Source organism: Tachypleus tridentatus, chromosome 13, assembly GCF_004210375.1.
Source record: "Tachypleus tridentatus isolate NWPU-2018 chromosome 13, ASM421037v1, whole genome shotgun sequence".
NCBI lineage: Eukaryota > Metazoa > Arthropoda > Merostomata > Xiphosura > Limulidae > Tachypleus > Tachypleus tridentatus.
The window spans coordinates 214,974,144-214,987,980 of NC_134837.1; the positions used below are offsets into that span (position 1 = coordinate 214,974,144).

General features: G+C 32.3%; 1 protein-coding gene across 3 annotated transcripts in view; it reads right to left on the minus strand.

Annotated features, from left to right (window-relative positions):
- Nucleotides 1-3,346: 3,346 nt before the first annotated feature.
- The window catches only part of LOC143236918 (guanine nucleotide-binding protein G(o) subunit alpha-like), a 77,177-nt gene continuing 66,686 nt past the window's right edge, over nucleotides 3,347-13,837 (minus strand). For 2 of the 3 annotated variants that reach the window (XM_076475601.1, XM_076475602.1), the window contains 3 exons: nucleotides 11,047-11,176; nucleotides 5,804-5,957; nucleotides 3,347-5,545 (listed from right to left, as the gene is read on the minus strand). In XM_076475601.1, the coding sequence (XP_076331716.1) occupies nucleotides 5,358-5,545; nucleotides 5,804-5,957; nucleotides 11,047-11,176 (472 nt within the window). In that variant the 3' untranslated portion in view covers nucleotides 3,347-5,357. The remainder of the gene's footprint in view (nucleotides 5,546-5,803; nucleotides 5,958-11,046; nucleotides 11,177-13,837) is intronic. The other variant, XR_013019802.1, reaches the window with a different exon arrangement.

Consider the following 13,837-nt stretch of genomic DNA (forward strand, 5'->3'; position numbering starts at 1 on the left):
TAAATTAGGGACGGCTAGCACAGATAGCCCTCGAGTAGCTTTGTGCGAAATTCCCAAACAAACAAACAAACAAAATTGGCCTTAAGATTTTGGCCAGCAGTGTATTTTATCTCCAAACATTCCGGAACAAATTAATTTCATTACGAATTATATATAATTATATACATAAAAAGTGATAAAATATTAAAGAAACATAGTTATACATATTTGTTACGTTAATAGAAGAACACACACACACACATATACATGAAATAAAAAATAATTTAATGTAAAAATACTTAGTAAAAAACCGACTGTGCAGTTTAAAGTTAACAAATCGTTGGAAGCGAGTAAGCCATCTGTAACAGTTACTTTCTGGTCCTGCTTGATATGTACGTATGAAGACTCAGATATTTAACTTATTTTCAATTTGCTAAAAGAGGAATAATAAAGCCACCATAAGTGTATTTTTAAACCGCTAGTAAATTTGTTTGTTTAGAATTTCGCACAAAGCTGAACGAGGGATATCTGCGCAAGTCGTTCCTAATTTAATAGTGTTACAGGGAAGGTAGTTATTTATCACCACTTACTGGCGATTCTTGGGCTACTCTTTTACCGACGAATAGTGGGATTGACCGTCATATTATAATACTCCCACGGTTGAAATGGTGAGCATGTTTGGTGCAACGTGGATTCGAACCCGCGACTCTCAGATTACAAGTGAAGCACCCTAACCATCTTGCCATTCCGGGTCTAATGGACATCAAGGGTAAGGTCTTTGTTTAGAAACACATTCTGAATTTTGAACGAATACTTCAAAATTAATTATAGCTTGATTCGTTGGTAAAATGTGTTAAGCGTTGTCTTGTGTCGTCCCATTTCTTCATAATACACTCAGACTTTGAACAGGATGAGCAAGAAATCTGGGCACTCTCCCCTTCAAATAAAGATAGTGTCGGTGGAATACGTTGGTGTGAATATGTTTTGTAGTTACTATGAGAGAAACCTATTCATTGGATAGATGAAGAAATGTGCCACTGTCCACTGTTTATTTCTCCACATAGCTCTGTACAGAAATAGACAAATAAATTTAGTATTCCGAATATTACCTGGTTTTGAATGTAACCCAATAAGGGATGTTGATTAGAGTGTAGATTGAACTGGAACTCCCTTGAACTTAATACTTCAAAATTAAACAATTTTTCGGTCAGCTAATTTCATTTATTACAGTGACATGAAATAAATATTTCGTTGCATATATCATACTTGCACATACTAACAAAGGGTTTGATTAATAATCCAAATATCTGCCTGTTGGCCTTAATTCTCATGACACAGAATGATAGGTCTCTACGAGTGATCACCCACTGGTTCAGCGGTAAGTTTACCGATTTACAACGATAAAATCAGAGGTTCAATTTCCCTCGGTGGACGAAGCAGATAGCTCGACGTGCATTTACTATAAGAAAAAAACACAAACACTTCGCATGTGATGTGACATCCTTTTTAACACGTTAGGGACGACCTCAGTGTTTTACTTCAAATCGTTTATTTCTCGTTATCATTACTAAAATGACAATTTTTAACATCCATTTTGAATAAAAGTCTCCAGAATTTTTGCCCATCCTGTATATTAAACCCATGGGTACTTTGGGTGGTTGGCGAGATTAAGGTCTGTTGTATCAAAGTTTATTTTGATGAGAAGTCAGTGCAAAGATCACGAAACGTATCTTGATTTTGTCAGCATAGGGAAGAGATGTTTCAACTGAGGAGAACAAAATTTTTACCAAAAGTAAATCTATAAAAGAAAGAATCTGGCCAAGAAAAAATGTTTTTATAATTTATTTACATCATATATATAAAAAACATACAACTCGAATAACAAGCGAGAACAAAATAAGCGGACAGATTGTCTACGAAACGTGATTTTGAAGTTATATTTAGCCCGAAAAATTAAAGTATACACCATTCTATAAGCCCGTATCTTGTGAAACTGTTACATTCGATACTGAATCAGACTTATAGCAAACGCTTTTTTTTTTTTTTTGTAGCAAGTATGATGTACGTATTTCATATGTATTATCAACCATTACTTTATTGTGGTAGTTTAGCAAGTATTTTTTGGAATGTATTTCTAAAGCGTATTACCAAGTAGTATTTATAGATGTATCGAAAGTATATAATAAATAATAGTTACACGTATATATTATTAAGCAATACTATCTCCCAAGTAGTTCAGCTAAAAATCATGTTTCAACACCCGTGGTGGGCACATCACAGATAGCTTATTGTGTAGCTTTGTGCTTAACAACAAATTAATATTCGTTCATAAATGTATCGAAAGTATATAATAATTATACATCATATATTCAAAGTGTATTACAAAACATTGTTTGTGGATGTATTGGAAGTGTATAGTAGATAGCCATATGTTACGTATTCAAAGTACATTACCAAGCTTTGCTTATAATCATAGCCAATAAGGTAAAACACTAAGGGTTTAATACGATATTAAATATGCAAATCAGAGAGTCACGTGATTTACACAACTGATATAAAGTCATGATCAAATGGTATTTATTATAGGAATTAAACTGTGATATTTTTTGGAATATGTAGATAATGTGATGTTACCAAAAATTGGCCACGTTTTAGAATGGTGTGTAATAGTCTCATCCGACGCAAAATATTCATATACTCGGATAAAAAAAAAAAGTGTTCAAATCGGGAATTTTGAATTTCTTGGACTTGGATATTCCTTGTACTTAACGGTGTTAGAATACAGAAGAATATGGATCGAACACGGACACCAAGATCATAGAGAAAGAGAGCTGTAACAAGTCTTACCAAAGCCGTGGTAAACAAAGTGTTGCGTCTTGTAACAAATAAGAATGCACGAACACAAAAGTCAGTAGCAAAAGCTGTTCACGTGCCGCAGGCAGCAGCGTACAAAGCACTCAAGAAGGATCTCCATTGGAAAAGAAACAATTCACGTGTACGTAAGTTGCTTTCTGCGACATATCATTTCAACCATCGTATTCCTTATCATCTGATGAATGAAATGGGTATTCATGCTAGTCCTTGCTTAGACATGTAGGCCAAATCGCCGGCTTCAGCACCTATGGATTTATGGGCGATGAGATTATTTAAACAGGAACCAGGAAAAAACAAACAGAAAACATCATTCTTGTACTCTGGATGGAGAAGTTTAACCTTGCGACGGAGCTTTTTGGATAATCATCAGATGGAATCCGACAAAATGTGACAACACATACTGTAACGACGTGGTGAGTTTCCAAAATCATTTCAATATAAAGTATTAAAGCTCTGTATAATTGTTGAGAAAGTACACTTCACTTCAATAATGAGGGTTAGAAACTTTTAATGGACAGCACAAATTACGTAACGCAAATACTGTTACTCACAACTGCGTTTGCAACATATATACAAATGAAAAAACAAACAAACAACAAAACTATCCACAAAACACCATTTTTGCTTCACATTTAGATCTAGTCTGCACACAAACTGATGTAATGTACATGAAAGTTAAGGTATCACGTAGTAACAATTACATATATATATATGTTAATTCTGCCTCCACAAGGTAAAAAGCACCAGGTCGTATTTAATGTTCAAACTGAAAACTCAAGAGGCAGTTGAAACTTTTCTGCACATTAGTTTCAGCGAGCAACAAAGGTAGTTTTAAATAGTTTGAACAAAGAATGAGGACCAAGTACACTCCATTTTGTTATTACATTTAATCGTTACCATAATAATAGTCACTCATCAAGCATTATATACTAATTTAATTGTTACCGTAACTATGGTAATTTGGCTATTACAATAATGGTCACTCATTAAAGCTTTTATGCCAAATTACTTGTTACCATAACAACGATTCACTCATTAAACTTTTATGCCAAATTGCATATTACCATAACTCATTAAATCTTTAATGCCGTTTTGAAGTGCTTCAATTAAAAACATTTTCACTCATAGTTTACCTTGAAATCAGTACTTATTTACATACATTTCTATCAATAAGTATCGAAAAAATATAAATAAAGATCAAAATTCGATTAAAACTGGTTCTGTGGTGATTCTGAGGGTCACAATAACGAACAGTAATGCTTTGAACTAAGAATGCAATGTTTAAATACTTTTTATGTTTGTTTTAGAAACCACATTACCATTCTCTTCAAGACACTTGGCGATTACTTCGGTAAACTGCAGATACTGCATACCTAAGAAAAAGTGCTCGAGAAGGCCCTGACGCCTTCTTGTGGTCGTGAATAGTTTCACATATGACCCAACAGAAGATTCGTGGTCCCAAAACATTTCACACACAGACCTCAATAACGACCTCTCATTAATTCATTCTGGAATGAAACTTATGAGAAACATAACTTGTCACTGTCTAAAAATTTGTTGTAGGGATTCTCACGAATATGGAACTTCGTTAACTTAACGTCTCGCGCAATAAGTAGAGTGCAGTTTATGCTGAGAAGTCACACGTGAAAAAACAACAAAATAAAAATATTTCGTGACGGTACATCACAGAACTTACCATTTACAGTGTGAATGTTTGTGTGTGAATGTGTGGAAAGCAAATTGCTAAGGAACAAGAGAAAAAAACTGTAAACGAATAACATGGATACAATGTTAAAAGAATCATTGTATCACTTTTGACGACCAAAATTTTAGAATGTTCTTTTTTTTTTTTTACTTTTAGAATGGGGTTTCCGAACTACGGTTTAATGCAACAGGCAGACTAACATTTTGAATGTGTGTGCAACGTACTGTTGCTCTATACACCTTGAAGTGAAGTGACCACTCTTGTTATGACCAGCCTTCACATTTCAAAGTTCATTGTCCAGAAGCATTACGTGGCGATAAACAAATTATAATAAACATTACTAGATGCAGGTTCTTTGCTTCAGGGTATGCAAAAATGCTATTAAAAACTGGGGTTCTTGATCTTAACTGAACACTTTGTTTTTGTTTCTCATACATTTGCAGCATTTCAAACGTACAATAGAAGCCGCTACGTTTCGGTAACTACTAAATAAAAAACAACTCTCAAATGTAACTTCTCCATGGTTCTTCTATAATGTATGCCACCAATTACTAGCAAAATAATTTAAAATGAACCGTATGAATCAAAAGGACTAAATTACGAGACAGATAGATAGAGAGAGAGAGAGAGAGAGCACATTAAAATAAAAGATGGTCCCTAGGAGTAGATCCTAGGGTAATCTTGTAAGGGCTCTCGAGCCTAGCAACAAGACAGTAAATATAAACGAATCTTGGCGCTGCTCTTAAGGAGGCCTGCTTGTCAGGTAGCTGGTATCAATTTCCATGGAGAAATGCATAGTTTAATACAACCCACAACCTCGTAGATTATTTGCTATAATCACGTCCGTAACAGCATCAAACACGAACTGGATGTTTGTTGTGTCCGTGGCACAGGTCATGTGGCAGTATATTTCTTTAGTTGTGGACTTGTTTTTGGCTTCAAACTGAGCTTGAATGAAGGCTGCTGCCTCGCCGTATTCTTGAGCTCCTGCGGAGAAAACAGAACAAATATAAGTACGATGTGTTTATTGTATACTGTTGAAGGAGCCGAGCGAAGTTTGTGAGAAAAAACGTTTAACTGTTCGAAAGGGAGTAATAAAAAGTCGAGACTAGTAAAACAATGTATTTATATTCACTTTCCATAATAAACAACAACACACTAATCTATAACAGCTCTGTTTGTTTGTAACTGAATACTAGTCATAAAACATTCTACATTTTATACAACAGGCTGCTTTTGACTTACCTGTATACTCTGGAAAGCAGATGGTAAGTGGGGATTTCTTTATCTTATCCTCAAAGAGATCTTTCTTGTTCAAGAAGAGAATAATGGAGGTATCTGTGAACCACTTGTTGTTACAAATGGAGTCGAAGAGTTTCAAGCTTTCTTGCATACGGTTCTGAGAATAAGAATGAATGAATGTAACATAACATTAACAATTGGTATACTTTTAATTTTTGACTGAATAACGAAGGGATAAATTCAGTAGGTTTGAGCTTTCATTCCTAATATCATAACGTATTACGTTTTACATTATTATTCTCATGCATAATGTAATATATAACCACACACATAAAAAAAAAAACACTTAGGATGAGAGAATGAAAAAGTCCCCCCCTCATTATTATTTCTTGTCATCATCATTAACTCATGGATAAAGATATGTGGAAGTAGCTCTCAAACAGAAAGATATGTGGCCATGGCTCCCAAAATCGTTGGGAATATTCCATCTATCAGATGAGATCTAAATTCAGATGTCATATTGGTCAGCAGTCATGGAGAATCAGTTAAGGGTTAGGAGTTGGGTACTTGAACCCACAGTGCCTCAGCTTCTATTGCCACTTACTGTTTTTTGGTTAGTTATGGAAAGGCAGTTACCTTATGTATTTAGATATAAAATAATCTTAAAGTAGAAATAAACAATTCTAATCTTCTACACTTGTAAAACTGCCAACCTCCAACCTTTTTAAGTATTATAAGTTCATTTGCCCCAAAAAATTAAACAAAAATAACCTTGTGGTAGAAATTTTACTGATTCTTTTCATGATCATATTGTTATTGGTAATTTAGAGGTTATAAAAGATATGGACTTGAATTTGATTTTGAAAAAGGTACTAAATTTAGAAATAAAAAAAAAGAAAATGTTAAACTTTAAAAGATGAGGATAGATATTAATGATCATATTAGTGAAACCTGTGAAAAATCTCATTAATCTGTTTTGTTTCTTTTTTGAACAAAAATCTTTTATTACTTCCATAACAACTCAGTTATAACTTTAAACTTATCTAATATAAAATATATATTTCTTGTAATATCTTTAAAAATAAAATTAGTTGTAATTTTGATTTTATATGCAAAATATTATGTGTACAAAGATGAATTAATAAACTTTGTATAACAAACATATTTATACAAAATACCTTTAATAAAAATACAAGTATTAATTTGATGAAAGCCATTTACAAATAGAATATACATATTTAGATTATACTTGTTATAACTCATGTTTTTATATGCATTTATGATATTGTATAAAACCCCTATAAGTTCAGATTTGGCCCAGCATGGCCAGGTGGTTAAGACACTCAACTCATAATCTGAGGGTCTCAGGTTTGACTTCCCATCACACCAAACATGCTCACCCTTTCAGCTGTAGGGACGTTATAATGTTACAGTCAATCCCACTATTCTTTCATAAAAGAGTAGCCCAAGAGTTGGCAGCAGCCATCCATTCCATAAAGTTTCATTATTCTAGATGTTTTACTTGGGTAAATAAAAGTTACTGTTGTCAAATGATTCAGAATGTTTAATTAACTTAAATTCTTAAAGATAAGTCAAATTTGTTACTATTTATAATTTTACCAGATTATATGTATATTTAAATAGATCTGAAATATTTAATAAGGGTCTTTAATGATCTAATAGATAAATTTGTAGATACACATATAGCTATTCCAAAATTTAAATTAACTAAGTATCAACATAAAAATATATATTAAAATTTTGTATCTATAAAAGTTATATTACTTTCAAAGAACAAGCAGATAAAAAAAATCAGTAAATATTCTTCTGGATGCTAAAATCTCTTCGAATTTGGCCAAATTCTATCTCTTCTTCTATGACAATTTATTTTTGAAACAAGTACTAAACTCTTAATTTATATAGTTTTACTTTCACTTTAAAGATGATGTGATATCAATCATTAATTTAAATTTTGATCCAAATCATATCTATTCCATGTTATTTATAACAGAAAAAAATCAATAACAGTAATACTCATGAACCATACTCAGATATTAATTTTGTCAAAAGCAGAATATGATTATTTATTTTCAATAAAAGAAGGGAATTTGATCTTCCCATCTTTGGTCTACCTACCCATAACAGTCTTGATCTATCTGTACTGTTAAAACGAATTATTATTTTTCAATTAAAAAAGATATTTGACAATTTGTAATAATAGTAATTCTGTTATGGATGATGTACAGCTATTGATAAGTTAATTTAACAATAATGACTGTACAAACTACCAAATAAAAACATTTTCATGCTCTTTAATAATAAATATGTGAATACATTAAAAAGCAAGCTCTTAATTATGCGAGCCATTTTCTAGAGAACATAGAAGCTATTAGTTACTCAGGGTCATCCCTAGTGTATAAGTAACTAATCATAAAATATTTAGGTCCTTGTTTGGTATCCTTGGGTGCAAGTACCAACTTCAGGTAGCTGGGCTAACCTTAGTTTATCCAATTTATACTTGAATAATTGTTTTCAAAAGGAAGGGAGGAGAATGGGAGTTCAAATAATTATTACAGAACTATTTAAGAAACAGTCTTTAGTTCATTTAAATATCACTTTGTAACAATTATTAAAAAGAGAGGAAGTTGTGAGTCATATATTGTTGAAATACAGGGCTGTTTATTTCTACAATAAGGTTATTTTTGCTTACTTGTTGGGGTTTTGTACCTTATCAAATATCTTTTATATCTTAAAAGGGTGGAAGTTGGGAGTCTTACAAATGTAGAAATTAGGGTGATTTCTAATTTAAGGTTAATGATATATTTAAATATTAATGGTGGCTGGCATCAACTGGATTCAAGCACTCAACTACTAACCCTAACTGATTCTCAATTGCTGCTGACTAATATGATATCTGTGATGGACCTTGTCTGACACATAGAACATCTCCAACACATTTGGGAGTTAGATACAGAGGTAAGAGGATGGAGACTGGGTGTTTTACAAATGTAGAAATTAGAGTGTTTTCTACTTTAAGGTTAATGATATACAGGTAAACATCGATATAAAACGCATCGATAAAGCGCGATAATCAGTTGGGTGCGATGGGTTCTTAGGCCCCAAATTTTTTGGGGTTTCTACAGAGGCCGCCGCTTAATATTACCACTGCTTAATGTAATCAGCCGGTTAATGTGATCAAAAATCAAAAACCAAATCCACTTCAATCTTTTTGTATGGTTTTCACACCGCATATTGTGATCAAACCCCGGCCCGTTATTGTTTCAGTACTGAATTCGTATTTTAAACTTTGCCATGACATTTTTTTATCTGGTAATTATTTGACTTCAGTTTGTACTTAGATTTTAATAACTAGTAAATAAATTATCAAAATTAATTACTATATGTATTGACTTTTTAAAATTGAACTAATTTTAATCAGCGTCTAATCGTAAAAACGATCACATGATTGCTCTGACGGAACTACTTTTAGAATATCAGCCCCCATCAAAGTAATGAATTCGATAAATTTCTTTAGAATTCTGCTTTTTACATTTAATTTCAGTCTTAAAATTGAGTTTAATAAATAAAAATAAATAAAAAAATGCTATATCATTGGTGTAAGTAGTTTTGTTTGTTTTTCTTTATTTCACTACAAAACGCGTAAATTTTGCATTATCGCTCACCCCAAGGGTAAAAAAAATATATAATCAAATCGGTATAAGGCGCAATCAGATACAATGCGGTCGAATTTTTTGGACCCCAACTAGCGCCTTATATTGATGTTTGACTGTATTTAGATATTAATGGTGACTGGCATCAACTGGATTCAATCACTCAACTACTAACCCTAACTGATTCTCCATTGCTGCTGACTAATATAACATCTGTGATGGACCTTGTCTGACAGATGGAGCATCTCCAACATGTCTGGGAGCTAGGTACACAAACATTTTCTGCTATGACAAAGAGTGGTAATGGAAAAAAAAAAAATTGTGTCTACATGTAGACAAACACATTCACATAATGGAAAAAGAAAACAGTATGTAAGCTGTATTTATTCTTTCTTAATCTGAAAATTATAGATCATGGATTTAAATCTTTAACATGATCTAAACCTGGACATGGTGAAATAATATTTACAATATAAGTTGACTTAGTAAATAGTATATTTTGACAGAAGACATACAGATTATAGACTTGAGATATATTTATTAACTGAGCTCTGGCCCTCCAGGCTAGTTTCCTGAAAGGGGTGCCAAAGGCCACCTAGAAAGATCACCTGTTTTAATTACTATACAGTAGTATGCTGTCTGTCAGTCAGTCAGTAGACACTAAAATGGCATCATGTAGGGGAATCTTAATGTTGTAATTTGCACCACTGTGATGTCAGTAAAACATGCACATGCCATGAATCATGAAAATAATTATTCTGTAGGCTTCAATACAGTATGACATATTAACTTCAATAACAAAAAATAAAAATATATTTGCTACTCTTTTATGTTTGGTTTATAAACTATTGAAATGAAACAATTTCAGGAACCACATGTAACTACATCTTATTATCTTTATTCTATCAGTTGCATTCTTTTCTTACCATCAGAGTATTCTTGAGGTTTTAGAGTTGCTGATTATAATGTATTCAACAATACTTTTAACACACTTCACCATGAACAGTACTATTATATTATTGTAGTTTTACATTCTGTTCAGTTATTGTAATTTCAAATCAGGTTTTGTAACATGTGAAGTTCACAGATCTTTGATAAAGGCATAACCAACCAATGACATAATGTATTTCATGATTATATTGTTTAGTTTTCTTGTGTATTATATTTTAGCATAGGCAGGATTAGAGGAGGGGTCCATTACCACCAACTTGTTTTCTGTGGAGTATATAATATACACCTGACAATCACAATAACAATGTTGGACATTTTATCCAACCCTTACATTTTGATCCCAAATATTACAGTTACTCTTTTAATACTTATCTGTCTATCTAGTTTACTTTTGATCATAAGATAGTAAGAGTTAGATAGATGTTAGCTGATGAAATGCTGCATTTTTGAAATGCATAAGATACTAAATTCTTTCAAGATTTTTAGTTCTTGGATAATGTACACAAAACATATTCCCTGTAAGTTATAGAAATACAACGTGTATTATTCCATGGCATAATTATACAGGTATGCTAGTAGCCAAGATGTGTTTTCTCCCCCTGTTAGCAGTAAACCCAAACTTACTGTAGTTTCATCCTCATGAAGCACTTGGTCATATTCACTCATGGCTACACAAAATATAATAGCTGTGACATCTTCAAAACAGTGAATCCATTTCTTTCTTTCAGACCTTTGACCTCCAACATCAAATAACCTGAAAGGGTTGAGGGAAATTAATAAAAATGTTAATCTATTGATTGATCACAATCACAATTACAAATGGGATAAAAAAAACCCACTAAAATCAGTTAAATGATTACATGCAGGTTGTTTTAGTATTTTGCTTAAAGTATACTCAAGCCTAAGAAATATTTAACAATAATATCATTTCTAAAGCAAATTATTCTGTTTTCAATCATTCCATTACTTCACTGGAAATGCCAGGACAATTTTTCAACAATTGATGTTTTTATGTTCATGAAAAAGACAAAAACAAAGCAGCAACAGCAACATAATAAACATTCTTATTTTTTAAGATATATAACATGTTACTGTCATGAATCTATCAGTCAAACCGCTTTTACATTGGCGTGTGCTCATGTTTCTTGTCTGAAAATGTCTCGTGACAATTAGATGACCTGGTCCTAATGCTGCATCTCCAATAACTAGTTAAAAGTTTGTTTTCCAACCAATGATTTGACATAACTATCTACTCCAGCTATGAATAGACATTCTTAACGGTATATGAATGGTGTATAGTTTGTAAGTGTTTATAGACTATGGCTTTTAAAGGAACTGAAGTATTTGTGGAATATAAATTTATTTAGAGATTTTCATGAAGTATGTTTAATTTTTTTAAATGTATATAATGTAGAAAGTAGCACATTGAAAATATTATAAAAAACTAGTGAGCCATAACACCGAACAGCACAAGATGTTCCAGTCGTGACCTCAGAGGTACAAGAATTCACAGCTGTTAATTCTCATCCCAGACAAACATGGTATGTTGACAAAACCCAAATAGTTAGATAAAATACATGATAAAATGAGTCAATCTCACAAAATAAGCAGTTAATGGGACAGTGATGAAAGACTAGGGTGTATACTCTTAAAAGACCAGTGTTACATGGTTTGCCTTTATCCATCATAAGTTAATAGTCTTTAATGATTTTGCCAAAGATATCAGATAAGGACCAGTTACAAAGTGGGTTTTGTTTACAGTCTGATGGAACAGTCCACTTGTTGCTGAAAACTCCTACTTGTACCAATCAAGTTAAAATATGTAATTTGAAAGTAGACCTGCTAGACTTCCCAAACACCAAAAACGGCATATATAATTACATGTTTCTGACCCTAAACATGAACTTCTCCACACTTATCAAGTTGCTCCAAGGACCTGATCTGACTCCAGAAGAAGATGGTAGTGACCCTGAATTTACAAGAAGTTAATTGCACAAACTCCTTGTAAGTATGATATTTTTGATCTAGCCTAACGATGTTTCATTTAAGGTTAAAAATGTACTGTGTATAAAGAGTGAAGAACATTAACTGTAAATTTGAAAATGCTTAAAGTGGAATTACTTGACAATATCTTAGAAAAATTGTTAATACAGTCATACAGATTATGACCATGTTGATTTCTCATGTCTGTTTAGTTGATAACTAATTCTGTATCTATATTATGGAACATAATATGAGACCTTATTAAGGAACACCTAGATCTTCAAAACAAATATTTCAATGATTTAAGAGTTAGTAATGTTTCAAGAAAACCTTGAGAGCTTTAATATACATTAAATGCTCAATAGTGTATAAATAAAAACATTTTTTGATATGTATCCAGTTTTTCAATGTGAGCTCTTCATTCCATACAGACTTCCTCAAGTTGGTGGCTCATGTGCTCTGCTTGTGAAAGCATAACCAGAAATCTAAATAAATTTATTTGTAATGAGTGTAAAGTTGAACCAAAAGATTAAGCCCAAGAACTGCCCATGCACTCATTACAGAACTGTGCATGAACACTGCAGTCAAATCTAACTTTTCAAATGAAAAAACTAAACTAAAAACACTTACTGTTATCACGTTTTTTATAAATAGATGGTATGTACTTATAGTATGTGTGTTCCCAGTTGACTCAAAAAGTTGGTGATGTAACAGAGGGTGTGATTCTTAACTTTTGGTGTAAATAAACAAAAGTGATGATGTGGCATCAGACTGCTGAAACTAGATAACAATAATAATGTTGGTGATAAATCTAGTGCAGATGTTGAAACACACTGAGTAAAGGTGACAATATATAAAATAGCTATGAATATATACAGAGTGCAAATTATGATACTAAAGGAGAAAGTTATATTTGTATATTAACTGTAGCTGATGGTAGAAAAAAAATAACTGTTTACATACTGAGTGCTGGTAGTGATTTAAAGAAAGAAAAATATGCTTATACACTGAGTGTTGACAGTAATTAATGGAGGGAGAGGCCTATCTGTTCTCTTCCCACTACGAATATCAAAAACGAGTTTAGATCAATTAGAGTTGCAAGTCCATAGCCAAACTGCTGTGTGACTTGAGGGACATTGCACCAAGAAATGGAACTTTCAGTTCAACTATGTCCACAGTTCCAACGTTTATTGATCATAATAACTTATCATGCTAATTAATCATCTGGTTTTATGAGTTTTCATTGGTCTGCAAAAATGGTCAATAGTATACAAAAATATTCAAAATGCAAATATTTTATGTGATGTTACATGTAAAGTTACTAAACTGTTCCAGTAACAAACCACTGACTTAATAAGGCACCACTCTCTTATGCTCACTGTTATAACTCTCTTAGTTCACTTGCACAATGAAAATTTCTTCTAATCAATAT